The following is a 17,786-nucleotide window of genomic DNA, read 5'->3' as shown; positions in this document are numbered from 1 at the left end:
TCACGTGGACTGAAGAGAATGTAATGGCAAGGTAACAAATGCGCATCACAGATATGTTTACATCTTCTGGCCGAACTGCAGCCAGTCCGGTACAAAAACAAGGGAAGAGAAGGTGGAATGCTCACCATCCCAGGCAAGCTCTATCCCACTGGCACTTAAAATTAACTATTAAAAAAATTAAAATATTGATGACAGCAAGAAGAACTGGTAATTTACAACACATGTTCTGTAATTTTAAAACACACCAAGATGTATATGCCTAAGGAGAAGGATAGGTGTGATAAAGACATTTTAGTATTAGGAGTTGCAGAACTACTCCTCCACAAGAGAAGTTACAAAAGAGAATGAAAAGAATGTTGTGTTCTGCCTCTTCAAGTGAGTGCAACTAGACATCACCCGACGGGTGGTTCCCAAGTGCCCACTCGAGAATCAGCCAGTGTGGTCCCCCACCCACAATGGAGGAGGATGTGCAGCTTGACTCAGCAACCTGACTGGAATGTACATCCTTATCCAATGTCCTGGACAACTTGTGTGCGACTCTCTGAACGGTGACCATTAGCTTCTAGCTAAAATGTTTCCACAGGTGGGGCAAATCCTATTTTCAGAAAATGCATTGTATTCTCTTCAAGTGTTGGGCAAGGAACCCATCAGAAAAGCTACCTTCCGCCTCAACAAGCATATTTCACTTAGGTTCACTGTTCCAATCCAGAAGGTGTTTTTCTTCTTTTCCCTCTATCATACTTCTCCTACTCTAAAGCAGAAAACCAATCCCTTCTGAAGCACCCAATGCTGATGATTAGCAGAGGCAGAATATAAATGTGACTGTATTACTATGGAATATACTGTATCTAAGGGAATTCTGGTCACAAGCCAAAAGTTGGTCAAAAGTTAATACTGGGACAACAGTTAGAGACAGGGTTCAACCTATATATCAAATTAGGTCTAACAGGTGTCTAGAAGTGCATTTTAGTAGTGCATTTGGGGGGGGGGTTGTTGTTTCTGCTACTTTCAGTCAGCCATATTAGAGACAACTTAGGTAAATGGGTACAGCCTCATTTTTTTCAAGCTTCCCTTTTCTGACCCCTCTTCCATCTGCCTTCCCCATTAACAACAGCAGAAAAACAGCATACAGAAAGCGTGGTCCCAGATCTTTGTTGTATTCTATGCCAGGTGAATTTAGTGTTCCTTATTAAGTGAAATCTGCTCCGAGTTAAGCCTTTCAAGAAGAAACTAGGAAAAGACAGTCCAAACCACCTGCATTAGTCACAATGGTCCATGCTCACAATTGGCAACAGGAAGTGCCCATTCCTGACTTGAGCACCATATTAAAAAAGGGATATGACCTGTGTTTCTGGTTCAATAAATAAAGGGAAAGTTCCAGGCTGGGCCATGCTTCACCATCTGCTTAGAACTCATCATCTGAGCTCAGGAGTAGGGTCTTCTCATTGTCACGAGCACCAGAGCTGCTGTGGGAGTGTGAGATCATGTGGCTGCCATTACGCCAAGGTGGTCCATGTTCTAGGGTCGACTGCTGAGTGTACTGCTGGTAGGCAGGGGAGAAATTGTGGATGGCATCCTGCACAATGTCATGGGGGTTCATGGTCTCCTTAAGGCTGCTAGAGATGCTCTTCATAGGGGCACAGCGGCCTAGAGAGAGAGGGGGGGAATTAAGAATGACTGAGAATAGAAGTCTTCCTCTCCCCACCCCCCGCCCAAATATCCCATTAATGTGAGCAAAATCTGTTTGTGGTGCAACTTTTGGCAGTTAAAGGACTGGTTACACCAGCCTGGAGGCATGCTAAAGCAAAATGAGTGACACACAACACGGTGGCAACTCTGGGGAGGCAGCAGGAGCAAGAGATCATTATCTAGGCTGCAATGGGCTGCTTTCAAGGATCAGGAAAGGTTACACAACAGAAAGGTGTAACCAGAGGGACAGAAAATCCGCTCAGGAGGAGAGGTAACTTATACTAAGTGGATTGAGCAGCTCTAGGTCTGAAACAAGGGTAGGAGAAAGATAAGCAAGAAAAAGGGAAAGAGGGACTCGTGTCCAGAGTAAATCTTCAGTTTCTGCTGGCAATAGGAAGCAAAGATGAAGGTCAGATCAAAGTGGAAGTCACACTTTAGGGTAGGGAAGGGAGAAGATGAGCCACTGCATACACCACATACGAGCACAGAAGCTGCTTCCAGATGTTACTAACTCTGTCCCAGCAAGCAATCTGATTGTAACTGGTACCACTTACTCCAATACTTTTACTTTTAAATTACTATAAAACATACAGTTTGGACAATGTATTGTGGATAACTTTTCTTTTAGCAGGGTGGGGGTGGATGGGGGACAAAACACAAGTTGGCCTAGCCAACAGATTGAAGACAATGAGTCAAAGAACCCCCCCCCACACACACACACACTTGAGACCCTCATGTGCAGCTGGAGGCTTCTTTAAAGTTTCTATCACAGCAATTTCCCTCTGCTGAAGAGGCAAGTCCCTTCTGCTTTAAAAAAACAACTTGGCTCTTTAGTAACCAGAGCAGCTGAGACAAAAACTTCAAAGCCACCTCCCCTTCCATTCATGCTTCTCCTGAAGTACACATATGTGCATTTGTTATACCTAATGGTATGCACACAGGACAGATAATGCAGGGAGCTGAAAAGAGTCACAGTAGCAAATAGCATCTCAACAAAGAGACAGAGAAACAAATGAAGATAGAGCATGGCACCTACCATATGGCCCATATGATGGAACAGCTGCGCCCGACACCAGAGCCCAAAGCAAGGGAAAGAGGAAAGAGGGGGGAGAAACAAGAGAGGAAGATATAGGAAACAACAGTCTGAAAAGGCATGTTATTCTCAGGCTCTCCACCAGGAAATTACCACAATATTAATCTCTATAGCAAACCAAGTACAATTACTATTAAATACAAGATTTTAGAGGAGACTGTCTGTAAAACTCTGCTACTTGGTTCTCCCCTGCCAAATATCTACAAGTGGGTTTCCTAGTCTATTGCATCTCAACTATGCTCTGGCCCTTGTCCCCTTCCCCTAGTCCAGACAGACAGAACTGATACAGTGAACTTTGTTTACCATATCTAAGAAATGGCTCACCATCCCAAATTTTAGCATTAAGAGGAGGAGAAATGTATAGGAACATAAACACAGACTTTGTGGGCAGAAGGTCCCAGATTCAATCCCTCTAGTTTAGGCTGGGAAAGACCTCAAACTCAAAGTCTGGAGAGCTGCTGCCAGTCAGTGTAGACAGCACTGAGCTAGGGAGAAGAACAATCTGACTTGGCATAAGCCAGCCTCCTGTGTTCTAAAACCATTATTTCCAAAGGGAAAACTTTTTATGTGGAAATTACTTCTATTCTCGCCTACAGGGAAGTTCCTAATAAATGCAGGGGAGTTCCTGTATAACCATGGGAAGGACTCTCAAGAGTGTCTCCCATAATTCAACAGAAGATTGTCTTTCAGCCTGTACGGCTAGGGAAAATGAAAACCAAATCAGGTGATGACCACTGTGCAAATGTTGCAGATGGGAAAACGGTGTTCAGTTGCCCAGCTGAGGAATTTACACTGTGAACAAGCTCAGCTGGGAAATCTCCCTTCTTTCACCACAGGCCCAGCAGTAAGTACCCTGCCTCCATACCTTGCGCATCAAGACGCTTGTCTGCATAGACCTTGTATGTGAACGCATGGCGCAGAGCAATGGCTGCAAAGAACATTTCCACGCAGATGATGAAATCCTGGTAGCCTGCAGCCACGGTCCCCTTACCCACAGATACATTGGCTGAGTTGATCTTTGGGATTGCACCACACCTCTCCAGAATGGCCAACAGCATCCCTGAACAAAACAGAATCAAATGGTAAGACTTAAGGGAACTTCAGAACACTCTACAGAACAAGGTACTGCAAAAAGGCCCAGAGATCAGTATAGATAAGAAGCTCTCTGTTGCCACCTCCTCATTTTAATCTTTCTTTGTTGCAACATTTTATCATTTTACTCAGTTCGGATTTTTCTTTCTTACTGTAACCTGTTTTGAGAATATTTGTTGAAAAGCAGTTTACAAATTGCCCGTCCAGATGATAATAATATATCTACATATAGGACAGTTGCCTAACTAACAGTGTAAATCTTTAAGACAAAAGGAGAATGGCTAAGTATGGGTATTTCAGAAACACAATATAAATAATTTTCATTTCTCGTACAAGGCAGAATCTGCATTTCACCTACAGCGAAAAGGCAACACTGATGAGAAGAATGCTAAACCAAATAGAAGAAAAATGTGTCACGTGTCATCAGGTTTTAATTGTCTCTCAGGCATTCCCAGTTAAATCTACTTGTGGATTAAAGGCATGTGTTCTTGTCTCACCTTGCCAGAACGACAGGAAAATGACAGACTTGACCATGAAGAATTTCAGGACAGGGCTGTAGGGACTGAGAAGTTCACGTGTGGCAAAGTAAAAGAGGAAGAGGGCATAGAGGGCCAGGCTGACAGAAATATTGTAAATTATCGTCACATAGAGATACCCATTGGTGACACTGTAAGGGAAGAAAATATGAATGCTCAGTTACTCAGATACAGTGTTTCTTAGCTCATGCAGTGCTATAAAGACTTCTACCTGCTCCCAGCTCCATCAGGAAACGATGACCCAATGCCAACAGGGAGGTTATAACCATGTTTCTCCAAAAATAAGACACCGTCTTATATTTATTTTTCCTAAAAAAAAAAACACGGTGGCTTATTTTCAGGGGATGTCTTATTTTTTTTTATTAAGTATGGTACAGTTTAACCTACAAGGTTAAACTGCCTATCACTATGGCTTATTTTTGGGGTATGGCTTGTTTTCAGAGAAACACGGCACTACCATTACAACCAATTAGAGCAACCTCCATTTCATACAGCATACAGAGCTTTTCTACATTGAGAAAACATGGTAGTTACAGGGAAAATGTATGCAAGCCGGCACATTTGTGGGAATCAACATGCACATGCTTTACCAAAGCTTTTCCTGTGACTGCAGACATCAGGGGGCCATGTTAATAGGCCCTTATTTGTATTTTGTTTCCAACTCCAGTGTTTCGTGGCAGCATGCCATATATTTTGAATTTATTCTCACAGCAATTCTGTGAAGGTGGCCCAAAGCAACTAGCTGAAGGTTTACCCTGGGAACTTTATAGACTCTGATTTTGAGGTTCTGAAGCCAAATCAATCCACTTTTTTGCAGCCGTAACATTACTGCATTCTTCCAGTTCTTATGATAGGTAAGTCCTTCCTTTTCAGTTAGCCTCCTAGCCCCTCATAGGACTGTCAGATAAGTGTTTCTTGACAAAGAAAACTATAATTTAGAAATAAACTATTTACTTACTCAAAGTCCCCATCCTGGTACTTGCCAAATGCCTGGAGGATGACTGTAATAATTGCCATGAGGGGTTTTACCACACAGAACTGCAGAGTGGCCTGGAAGAGAGTAAAAGAAGGAGGAAGTGGGTATTGGGAAGAACAAATGAGCACAACCTTCAGGCTTTGATCTCTAACCAGTGAGTCCCATTCATCTAACTGACCAAAAAAAGCAGCACTTTCAACTTGGAATTATGACTGTCATTCTGCTTCTTGAACAGAGATGCTAATCTGTTCATTAATAAGCCACGTTCAGAATAAAAATATGTTTAAACATTGTTTCTTCTGTGCCTAAAAGCTGTCCGAGAGTCCACCCAACCAAAGGCTGGGTGAATGGACATCTGTATGCAGATTGCACACAACTCTTATTTCTCCTTTTTGTATAATACTAAGGAAGCTGTTGGGGTTCTGAACTGCTGCCTGAAAGTGGCAATAAACTGTAGAACAGCTAAGCATATTGAAGCACAATCCAGACAAGACATATGTGATCATGGTTGGGAGTGAAAGGGACTCTGGAATAGGGATTCAATCTGCTTTAACTGGAGACAGAATCTCCTTGGGTCTGTTCCTGGATTTGACTTTACACCTGGATGTCCAGGTGGCAGCAGTAGCAGTAGCATTTGCACAGCTTAGGATGGTGCATCAGCTGTGCTGCTCCTGAGGTAGTCAGACCTGGGCAGGGTAACAAATACCTTAGTTACATCAAGATACTTTTTGCAAGGCTATTGGGCTATTGGAAGAGTATTTGAAAATTGCAGTTGATCTGAAGTGCAACAGCAAGGATGTGAGCAGGTAACAATATCCCACCAACCCCTGCGATGCCTGTACTGGTTGCCAATTTGTTTCCAGGTACAATTCAAAATGTTAATCATTACCTTTTAAGCCCCAAGTAGCTTGGGTCCAGCATACCTGAGAGATTGCCCCCTGCCATACTATCTTCCTTGCTCCATGAGATCAGCAGGAGAGAACTCTCTGTGCTCTACCTAGGGCGAAGCCATGGATAATGGTAACAAGAGCAGGGGTCACCTCAAGGGCTGCAGCAATATTGTGGCACACAGCCCAAGAAATGTGGTGACCCTATCTCTGGTGGGTCAGTACGTAAAGGCATTTTTTAATTCCAAGAGACTTTCCCCTAAGCACCTGCTGTTTTTTTTTTTTTTGTGTGTGTGTGTGTGTGTGTGTGTGTGTGTTCTGCAGTCTGTGCCTTTTTTTACATTTTTATTGTAGCATTTTAATGTATTTTACTGGGCTATGCCCAAGTAAGTCCCACTCAAGAGTAGATCCATTGAAATCAGTGTACTTTAGTAATGTCCACTGATTTCAATGGGTCTACTCTGAGTATGAGTTAGATACAGCCTACTGTATTTTGATCATATTTTCATTGTTTTGCCTGATTGTGATTTTACACTTTTGTAAGCCACCCTTACAACCCACGCGGGTGGCGCTGTGGGTTAAACCACAGAGCCTAGGGCTTGCCAATCAGAAGGTCGGCGGTTCGAATCCCCACAGCGGGAAGGTAAACGGCGTTTCAGGGCGTTGCTCTGGTTCGCCAGAAGTGGCTTAGTCATGCTGGCCACATGACCTGGAAGTTGTATGCCGGCTCCCTTGGCCAATAACGCGAGATGAGTGCCGCAACCCCAGAGTCGGTCCCGACTGGACCTAATGGTCAAGGGTCCCTTTACCTTTACCTCAAGCCACCCTGAACAGTATACAGTATAGGGACTAAAAATACGGGATAGAAATCTCTAAATAAACAAATAAATGTATAATTCAAGCTCCCTCTTGGCAAAGGAAATGGCACGTTTGCTTTTCTAGACAGATTGTGAACTAGGCATCGTTTTCAGAGGGGAAAAAGCTAGTGGAAGATTCTGGGATTTCAGCAGGAATCTCCTGCTTTGTAGAAAGCACTCAAGCAGGAAGAACCAGCCTTGCGGTCATATGAAAGAGAAAGCCAAAAGAGGGGGAAAGATTGCTTGTGATAAGATGCTCTTGGGTGGTGACCATAAAACTTCAATGAGATTAAAAAATCCCAGCACAATCCAGTTGATGAGTCACTGCCATGATGTGAATTGGAAAAGGTTAAGCTAATTGTTAAACTTGCTTCTAAGCTTCCTCTTCTCCATTCTGGGGGTTGTTTAATCATTTTCCTGCAGCCCAATCCCACAAACTTTTATTTTTAGACACTTCCTGGTGAAGAAAGTGTTAAGACATTACAGGGACAGCATGTGGGTGATGTGACCCAGACAGTTACTCTGTCACTGGGCAGAAGTCTAGGGGAGGACAAACAAATCATCAAAATGTGGTATGGTGCTAGCCCTCTTCTGAATCATATCTCAGACATTTAAGCTCCTGTCCAGTGGCCTGAGAATGTCACATTTGCCCCAGGCAAAGAATATTGCTAGGAGTAGACAATCTAGCTCCTTCTTAACTGGAGTGGAACATTGGGGAGAAGGGGAGAAAGATATCTCTGATCCCGTCAACCCTGTTGTTTCACCTGCAACTTTCAGAGAAAAATTATGTTGTGCAGATGATGATGATGATGATGATGATGATTTATTGAATTTATATACCGCCCTATACCTGGAAGTCTCAGGGCAGCTCACAGAAAATATTAGCAATCCCAATACACTTCTTTATTATCACTTCCACAACATTCAGAAGAGACAGCCTCCTCAGGGCCGTCTTGAGCAGATCGCGCGCCCTGGTGCTCCGCCGCCCGCCCTGCCCTCGCAGGGCGCAATTGGTTTCCGCGCGGCGCCCTCCTTGCCGGGCCGGCGCCCAGCTTACCAGCCACCAGGGGTCTACGTAGAGCCGGCCCTGAGCCTCCTGGGTTGTAAATATGGACAAAATAATTCCAAAACACTTGCTCTTGATCTCTCAAGGACATACTGCTGTACATACACAAGCACTCTAACATCTACAGTGAAATTGCTCGTGCTAAATGGAGTTTCACCATACACTCCCAATCCCAGGCCTGTAGCCAGAAATATGATGGTGGTGGCAGAGACACCATTTACAAATCCTGCAAAATCTAAAATGCAGGCATTCTACAACCATGTATCTAGATCGTGCTCTGTTTAATATATTTTGTACTGCTTCCATTTAAAACATTATTTGATCTATAATATAATTTTAATAAAATAGGAATTCACACTAAAAATAAAACAAAATTGAAAATAGTGAATATCCAAGAGGTTGTCAGGTAGCACAATGCATTAGCATTCACTGGCCAGGCTTCTGGAAGGGAGGAGAAGCTTTACTTCTTACTAAGCAATAGAAAATACACTGCCTGCACATTTCCCCCTTGTATCTCCATGGGTAAACAAGACTAGACTATACATGTATGTATGTATGTATGTATGTATTTTTATTTATTTATTTATATTACTTATATTACTTATATTATTTATTTATTTAGCTAGCAAGCTGAAAATTCAAGGAAGAGGCCCTGGACTATCCTTGTGAGAATAAACTATTTTTTGGTAATGGACATTCATTCTGATGCTAAATTTCCATGTGGAATAGAAGGACCTGAGAAACAGTAGTGTCTTGAGAGACCTGTCTTCTGTGAGTCCTACTGCACTACAACTATTGAGGGGAGGGGAGGGGAAAGAGAAACTTTATCAATAGGATTGTGTAGTAAAAATGTATCAAGAACTATTTTCACTTCCTCCCGACAGTTTACACAGAGCTGGCTGGAGCATATCAAGTAATTTATTCTCTACAATTAAACTGGGAGAGGTTCCCTTGGTGAAGAGTTGTGGCTCATCCTTGACTGCTTCCTCTGCAAGACCCAAGTAGGAGGACTCATATGAGGAGCATGTGACATTTAATCACACACATGAACCTGTTGCAACTAATGATCATCATGAGGTACAAACCAATTATCAGGGCAACTGAGTCAGATATTTACACGTCTTGATGCAAACAAAAAAAAGTTGCTTGTTGCCTAACACCATACACAGACTAAAAATAACCCAAGTAGTATCAGAGTCACACCCACACTTCCAAAAGCATTGGATCACACAATGTTCCCTCACACAAGCCAAATTTGAACCCTTGGCCACATCACCTCTTTTTCTACACTCAACTATTTCTAGACTCAGCATGAACTGAAGGAACATTCACCATCTTTTTCTAATCTGACCCTAATGGTATATTGTCCTTATGCCTTTTACTGAGTTTCCTTCTATAGCTTGCTATTTCTGTCACAATTACAAAATTGTACACCAATCTTCACTCACAATATCCTTTACCATTTTTTAAAAAAGATTATCAATATTTGTACAGATAAGTTTTTTCTATTGTATCTGGGTGACAATGTGTTTTAGGTGTTAACACTACCTTTGCTCTCAAATGAAGTTTTATAAAAATGGGATAAAGCTGTTGGTGGGAAGTAGTGGGAGAAGACAATCAGCGCATAGCTCACAATGTGCTGGTGCCTATTTTCAGGGACATGAGGCAGAAAGGACTTCAGCTACACCAAAAGTGATGGGTACATACCTGAGGTATATAAAACCATATAAAGAATGAGATACTACAGATCACAAGGTCAGATAAACAGGTATATCCATGTATATAATGTAGTAAAAGTTACGAAATGTGAACAAACCATGCATACTTTCTACACTCCCAGTTAAACTGACATTGTGGCAGAGTCAATAACACAGCTAGGTACTGAGACTTTATTTGATGCTAGCATTCTTGTTGTGACTGAATCAATTCTCTCTAAATATTTTTAAACTCATACAGGTTCTTGTACTGCAGAGCTAGGCCTTGACTGAAAAGTGAAGTGGCAAGTTACGTAAGCAGGGCAAGTGAGATTTCAGTTCAACGTTTCCTGTTCCATAGCTCACACAAGGCTTCCCCAAGGCTAGATGGCTAAGTGGAACTAAATTCTTCTTTACTTCTGTCTCTAATTTTCAAAAGGTTGGCAGAACTGACAGGCCTAGAAGTGATTTGTGTGTTCTGTACAAATTAAAGAGAACAAGCAAAGGGTGGGGGGTGGCAGGGGGCACATACCCGTATGTACTCGAGTATAAGCCGACCCAAATATAAGCCGAGGCACCTAGTTTTACCTCAAAAAACTGGGAAAACCTATTGACTCGATTATAAGCCGAGGCTGGGAAATGCAGCAGCTACTGGTCAATTTCAAAAATAAAAATAAATACTGTCCTATGCCTTTCCCAGCTGTCGGTGGCAGGATGGGGGGAGAAGCGGTGAGGAAGGATCCCTTCCTCACTGCTTCTCCCTCCCCACTGCCTCGCACAGAGCAGGCATAGGACGGGGGTTCGGAGAGGCACAGCGCAGCACTTCTCCAAACCCCCGGTCCTGTGCCTTTCCCCACCGCCGTCCGCCTCACTCGAGTATAAGCCGAGGGCAGCTTTTTCAGCAAATTTTTTTGTGCTGAAAAAGTAGGCTTATACTAGAGCATATACAGTACTCATATTAACTGACATCCTTACTCACACTTTCAGCAGTGTCCTAAAACTAGTTTAAGGGAGTCCCTGCAGATTCTACTTCCGAATAATCCTATGGAGAGAAGCATCATGTAGCAGCATCTAACTCTCCGATCAAGTTCTGTCCTTCCATACCTGCTTACAAAATCTCAGAAATCCAATGGAATACGTCTTTCCCCATAAGCAGCAGGTTCCATACATACAGCTGGACCTAAAAGCAAGACAGCAAGACAGCTGATCAGAAAATAATTAGATTTCATCTTTAACTATTATTATTATTATTATTATTATTATTATTATTATTAGGTTTTATAAACAAGAATAATGTTATACAAATACGTATACCAAGTTAAGTATATCAAGTTTTCTCATGTCATTTGTATATCACAAAAATAGCATAATAAATGTGGAAAAATATATAGAACATATGTTTCATTATTAGTGGTCAATGTATAAACAGATTTCATATAAGATTATTTTATAAATAAGGTGTTTACCGGTAAGTATTTATGATGTTTGACATCAGTTTAACTGTTTTCTCATGCTGATGTCTAGGATGGATATATAATATTAAAAGTAAAGGGACCCCTGACCATTAGGTCCAGTCGTGACCGACTCTGGGGTTGCGTGCTCATCTCGCATTATTGGCCGAGGAAGCCGGCGTATAGCTTCCAGGTCATGTGGCCAGCATGACAAAGCCGCTTCTGGCAAACCAGAGCAGCACATGGAAACGCCGTTTACCTTCCCACTGTAGCGGTTCCTATTTATCTACTTGCATTTTGACGTGCTTTCGAACTGCTAGGTTGGCAGGAGCTGGGACCAAGCAACGGGAGCTCACCCCATCACAGGGATTCGAACCGCCGACCTTCTGATCAGCAAGCCCTAGGCTCAGTGATTTAACCACAGCGCCACCTGGGTCCATATATAATATTAAACTCTCTTTAAAAGAAAAGGATCAGACAGAGCACCTTAGGGTATGACAATGATATCTTTTTTGGTCTTCAGAGAAAGTGGAGTTAAACAATGCGCTGACAAACAAGCAAGGAACCAAACAAACAAACAGGCACACAATTTGTTCCCCACATTTTCTTCCCAAATTGCTTTCTCCATGCATCTATGCTAAACTACAGCTGCAAGATTCAACCCACCTCCCACTGATGTTAAAATGTGCTTTTGCTTCCCAAGTACTGCAGATTTCACAATGTCTTGTTGTGTGAAGAACAATTGTGGTTAATTTGAAATTAGGACAGAAATGCCTTAGGGCAACAACAAAACTACTGCCAGTATGACTAAAAGGAGCTTGGAGGAGAACAAGGTCAATAAGGCTGGAAGTGTGACCAAGTGGTCGCAATCAGACTGGTGTGGAAATTGGTAAACTAGATGAAGGGGCCTTATTCAGTGTTAAGGCATACTCATCTCACCAAAGTGTTTCCAGTGGCAGAGGCAGAACAAGTGCTATTACAGAGGCCAGCCTGCACTCAAGTCTTTCCCACCAAAGAGATAAAGAAGATAGATATATATATAGGACACACAGAATACTCACTCAATTGACTTCCCTCTAATCTCAGACATGATGGAGCTTTCTCCGCCAAGGTACTCATAGCAGAGGCTAAGGAAGTTGTAGATTACAAAAGCTGCAAAAAGAGATTAAACCAGCAAAAATCACTAAATATACGCCAAGGGTTTCAAAGGATGTTGTTTAAAAGGAACCATGGGGGTGGGGTGGGGTTCTAGCTCAACAATTCAAAAAGAATCCCACAATGCACTACCAGAACTGTCATTTGATTAAATACATTTTTATTGATCAACTATTTGAGTTTATTTGAATCAATTAAAATCTGCATATGAATAAAACAGCAAAAGGAGGGGAAACCCACTGTTTTTAGAATGTACACAAATATGTCACAGTCAAAACTACCTCAGAAGAGGTCTTCTGTTCTATACAAGAGGAAGATATTCTCTGCCATCCACGATTTCTGTAAGTATCTTATCTTAAAGTACTTATTTTTGTAAGTACTTTATCTTATTTATTTTATTTAAAAAGTCTGCTCCAATTCACTGGGGATAATTTTTTTTATTTATCAAAAGATTCTCAGTTGAGAGAGGAATGATGGGCTGTGCTAGGATGCAGCAAGATAATTTGCTTCATATGCATAACAGGAATATTATGCTAATAAATTACTTATAGTACAATCCATTTGCAATGCTTCCACTCCAGACCACAAATATTCTTTTTAGCAATCCACCTGCTAGCCATTCCGCCATGCTTATCTATGGAAGTTGTTCAGAACATTTTATATGTCATTTCTAGACTCACAGTGCTCCCTAGTGTCATTCTGGGACATTGATGGTGTACTAGATGGGGAAGTTCCCATGACAATTCAGTCATGCAACTTGCTTGTGCTATTTCTGTTTACTCTGAAGGTCTCACATGCAAATATCGACCAGGCGCCAAACTGCTAAGCTTGACCAAGGCAATGACAAACACACACTCCCTAGCATGAACCAATGGGTTTCCAGCTCTGCAATCACATTTTTAAAAACTGAATGATAAGCTTGGTACTCAAAACCTCTGTTCATATGAGGACCAGTACCAGATTCTTCTTGCCTACAATATCACGGACTGTGGCTGAACCTCACCCATGAGAATACACTAGGACTGCTGTGAGCAGAGTTGTTCCTGGTTCAAAATCTCAATGCAGCTGTGAATTTTAACAGCACCTTTTTTATAAAATTATATTTATTGACATTTTCAACTTACAATTTCCATTCACATCATCATCTTACATCATAAACAACCATCTAGTAAAGAAAAGAAGAAAAAAGAGCAAAAAATTGCAAAAAAGAAAACAAAAAAACAAAAAACAAAAAAGCACAAACAGAAAAAATAGACAATACAGAATAAAAAAGAAAAAAGAAAAAGAAAAAATCAATCTAATGTTATTAACTCTGTCATAACTTTGACTTCCTCGCTCCTCCCCTTCCGAGTCTAATCCATCCTTTGTTTGGCAATTTTCCATTTTTCATTATTTCACTTACAAACTTCTCCATTTAATTCTTATAATAATACCATATTTAAAAATATTTCTACCACTTAACAAATTTCTTATTACTCTAAATATTCCCTTTAACCTCTTGTTTATTCACTAAAATTATTCTAACTTAAACAATTTACATTCTAACATCTCACTTAATCTCTATTCTAAAATCCCCCCTCCATCTCCCGGCGACCAGTCCCTGGAAGTCCCAGATCAACTCCTGTGTACAATCCAATTCCAAACCGTTTTATCAGTCCCTCATTTACATTACCTCTCAACCCACACCATCTCTCACCTACTCCAGCCCAGATTCCTCCACCCAGCACCCCCTCTGCCAACCCCCCTTTAAATTCTTCTTTTTCTTGTCCCCCCATTTAACAAGTCCTTCGCCTGGATCTCGCCTCCTTTCTCTCACTAAGGAGGTTCGAATCCAGGCCACCTCTTTTTTCTTCATCACAGCTTGGTTGTTGTTACCAGGGGCACGTTCTCCCTCTCTCACTGAGAGAAGCTGCCCCTGGGAGTCTAAATCCAGTGTAGCTCTTTTGTTATAACATAGGTCCCGTGCAACCTCTCCCACCGGTTGCACTTCGTTCACAATACAGAGTTCGTCTTGGTCCTCTTCTTCTAATAAATTCGAATTTTTGTCCTCTATAATTTCCTGCTGTGTCTCTAAGCTGTCAGTTGGAGCGAGTTGGTGCAGGGATTCAGTCAGTAACTTTGTAACTCTTCGGTACTCCTTTACTCCCATCGAAACTTCTTGAATTTTTTCCCAGAGACATTGTAACTTGCTCTCCCACATCTTGTCAGATTGTTTTGTCTATCTAAGTCCTTTGTCTTCTCGGGTTACAAAATGGCGAATAGGCTGTTGTGTCCGAGACGGAATCAAAGCTGAGTTGGTCAGTTCCTCCAGGTTCCCGTCGCCGGGCTACCGGTGGGTTCGTTGAAGGTCCATTCCCAATTTTGCAGAAATCAGCGTAATAATTCGCCCCCCCCCCCAGGCTCTGCTACCCCGGGGAGGGATTCAATTTTTCCTTTTTAGCAAAGTTCAAAGCCACTTTCCGGCATTATGGCTGCAGGCTCGGCAATTGCATCTTGTTTCCTCGATAAGGGGGGGGGAACGACCTCCGTTAATTTTTGGAATTCCCCTCCCAAGTCCAAATTCTTTCCAAATTTTCAAAAGATCTTGATTACTCACGGCCTGATTCTTCTTAATTTGAAGGTATCTGGTGCTCTGAAGCGGCGGCTTAGGGCTTCACTCCGCCGAGGTAGCGAATGGATCCAAGGCTCCGTCCCGGACTGACTGCTCTCGGGGCTCAAACTTCGAGCTTACCGGGCATCAGCCGGGACTTAAGGGGCACAGCTGGATCTCCACGACCCCTGAAAGCCAAATCGGGGGGTTTTCCGGGCGGCCGCTTCGCCCAAGCGGCTCATCCCTCCTCAGCGGGGCCAGGTTTCTCGGAGACTGAGAAATCCGTGCCAATCGCTAATGGCGCCAGACCGGAAGTCCGAATTTTAACAGCACTTGTGGAAATGAGACGACTTCATTAGGACTACAGCAAGAGAGAGAAGGTTTAGTTCTGTTTACTTTGAAGGTCTCCAATTCAAATACTGCCCAGGCACTAAGATCACCAGACACCTAGTCCTGTTGAAAATTAAAGCCTGTGCTACTAATTTTGTTTTTAAAAAACCCAGCGTGGTTGCTAAATAAACATTTAGTGTCACATCTACTTGGTTACTGCAAGTTTCAAAGCTTCTGTTTTGGTGAGAGTAAGAGTCTTGCCTTTTGTGAACTGCTCTTCTGTTGTCCTGTGGTGGTATTCAAGTCAAGTATATTCCTTTTTTTCTGCACTGTTTTTTGACTTTGATAAAAGTAGAAGATCATAATTCTAACCTAACGTTTTGTCTAGAGTCCTGTTTGGGTATTATTCACTCCCATGTTCAATGGCTAAGAAGCATGCAGCAAGGCTATACAGAGTACTCCCACCCCTCAACATCCCACGCTCTTCTTTTGATGTCCACATATGCAGGGAAAGCACCTTCACACATACAGTTGTACATACAAAAGCTTCACTAGAATCTGGAATCCCAATTGTTCCAGATCCAAGGAAGACTTCATGCATACAATTACATCTGTAAGGAGGTGGTCCTTACAGTCAGATGTCCATGCAGTGTATGTGGACTCCAGGGAAGAATGATAGAATCATAGAGTTGGAAGAGACCACAAGGGCCACCCAGTCCAACCCCCTGCCAGGCAGGAAACACCATCAAAGCATTCTTGACATATGCCTGTCAAGCCTCTGCTTAAAGACCTCCAAAGGAGGAGACTCCACCACACTCCTTGGTAGCAAATTCCACAGCCGAACAGCTCTTACTGTCAGGAAGTTCTTCCTAATGTTTAGGTGGAATCTTCTTTCTTGTAGTTTGAATCCATTGCCCCATGTCCGCTTCTCTGAAGCAGCAGAAAACAATCTTTCTCCCTCCTCCATATGACATCCTTTCATATATTTGAACATGGCTATCATATCACCCCTTAACCTTCTCTTCTCCAGGCTAAACATACCCAGCTCCCTAAGCCATTCCTCATAAGGCATCGTTTCCAGGCCTTTGACCATTTTGGTTGCCCTCTTCTGGACACGTTCCAGCTTGTCAGTATCCTTCTTGAACTGTGGTGCCCAGAACTGGACACAGTACTCCAGGTGAGGTCTGACCAGAGCAGAATACAGTGGTACTATTACTTCCCTTGATCTAGATGCTATACTCCTATTGATGCAGCCCAGAACTGCATTGGCTTTTTTAGCTGCTGCATCACACTGCTGACTCATGTCAAGTTTGTGGTCTACCAAGACTCCTAGATCCCTTTCACATGTACTGCTCTCAAGCCAGGTGTCTCCCATCCTGTATTTGTGCCTTTCATTTTTTTTGCCCAAGTGTAGTACTTTACATTTCTCCTTGTTAAAATTCATCTTGTTTGCTTTGGCCCAGTTGAGTGTGGCCTGCTTCTTGCTCTCATGTTGTTGAACACAAGGGTTAATAAAACCTAAACAGGGTGTATCATGTCCCAAAAAATGGTGACTGGCATACCATTCCACTCCAGTCACCAAAATTAAACGTGGTATGGCATAATGGTTAAAGAAGAAGCACCCACTATGCTCATTGGGTGATCTCCAGCCAGTCACTATCTCTCAGCCTATCCTCAACCCAAACTCAGTGCCACAATCATAAGGGTTTATTTGGATAAAAGGTTCCAGAAAATATTAATTCAGTAACAACTACCAGACAGCTTCTTGTACCCAATTCTGTTCACAGAATTCTATAGGAACCAATCAATTATATAATGAATGTCTTATTACAGAGTGAAGTCTTGCTCCAGTCAAGAATCTTCCTGCATCTCCAGATGTCTACAAAACAAGTTCAGTGCTTTTGTGGGAGGAATAACCAAAAGCACACTGCTGTTCAAGAGGTTTCCGCCCTGCCCTCTGATACAGGAAGGGCTCATTATAGCAGGAGCTGCCTATTCTGGGACCTTGTTTAGGAGAAGATGAAATTAGGTGGAAGAGAACAAAAGCGTTTCCAACATTCCTCAAGCTCCTCATGGAAGTACATTTGGGTAGCACACGCACACCTATGCAAATTTATCTTGGAATAAATCCCATTTAACATGCAATAGCACTTTCTTCAAAGGAGACACGCATAGGATTGTGCTGAAGTCTCTGGCTAGTGCTCTACTGCCAACATTTCAAGTTGAAGATGTTATTTAAATGCTCAAAGAAGACTACCAACTAAAAACACTCACCAAACACTAAATGCCACAGATTCCAGCTGGGTATTTTCTTTAACATTTTCCAAGGGCAGACTTTCCCAAGGGAAAAATCTCTTTTGAAATGAAAGG

At 42.3% G+C, this 17,786-nt stretch overlaps 1 protein-coding gene across 3 annotated transcripts in view; it reads right to left on the bottom strand.

The window, feature by feature from the left end:
* TMEM184B (transmembrane protein 184B) overlaps nucleotides 1-17,786 on the bottom strand; it is a 36,860-nt gene continuing 19,074 nt past the window's right edge. For 2 of the 3 annotated variants that reach the window (XM_035126658.2, XM_035126656.2), the window contains 7 exons: nucleotides 12,403-12,493; nucleotides 10,995-11,070; nucleotides 5,369-5,460; nucleotides 4,372-4,541; nucleotides 3,648-3,842; nucleotides 2,726-2,749; nucleotides 1-1,647 (listed from right to left, as the gene is read on the bottom strand). In XM_035126658.2, coding sequence (XP_034982549.1) covers nucleotides 1,406-1,647; nucleotides 2,726-2,749; nucleotides 3,648-3,842; nucleotides 4,372-4,541; nucleotides 5,369-5,460; nucleotides 10,995-11,070; nucleotides 12,403-12,493 — 890 coding nt within the window. In that variant the 3' untranslated portion in view covers nucleotides 1-1,405. The remainder of the gene's footprint in view (nucleotides 1,648-2,725; nucleotides 2,750-3,647; nucleotides 3,843-4,371; nucleotides 4,542-5,368; nucleotides 5,461-10,994; nucleotides 11,071-12,402; nucleotides 12,494-17,786) is intronic. The other variant, XM_035126661.2, reaches the window with a different exon arrangement.

This window comes from Zootoca vivipara, chromosome 10 (assembly GCF_963506605.1).
Source record: "Zootoca vivipara chromosome 10, rZooViv1.1, whole genome shotgun sequence".
NCBI classification, from domain to species: domain Eukaryota; kingdom Metazoa; phylum Chordata; class Lepidosauria; order Squamata; family Lacertidae; genus Zootoca; species Zootoca vivipara.
Note: the sequence above shows the minus strand (reverse complement) of the source record. Positions and strands in the feature narration are given on the sequence as shown.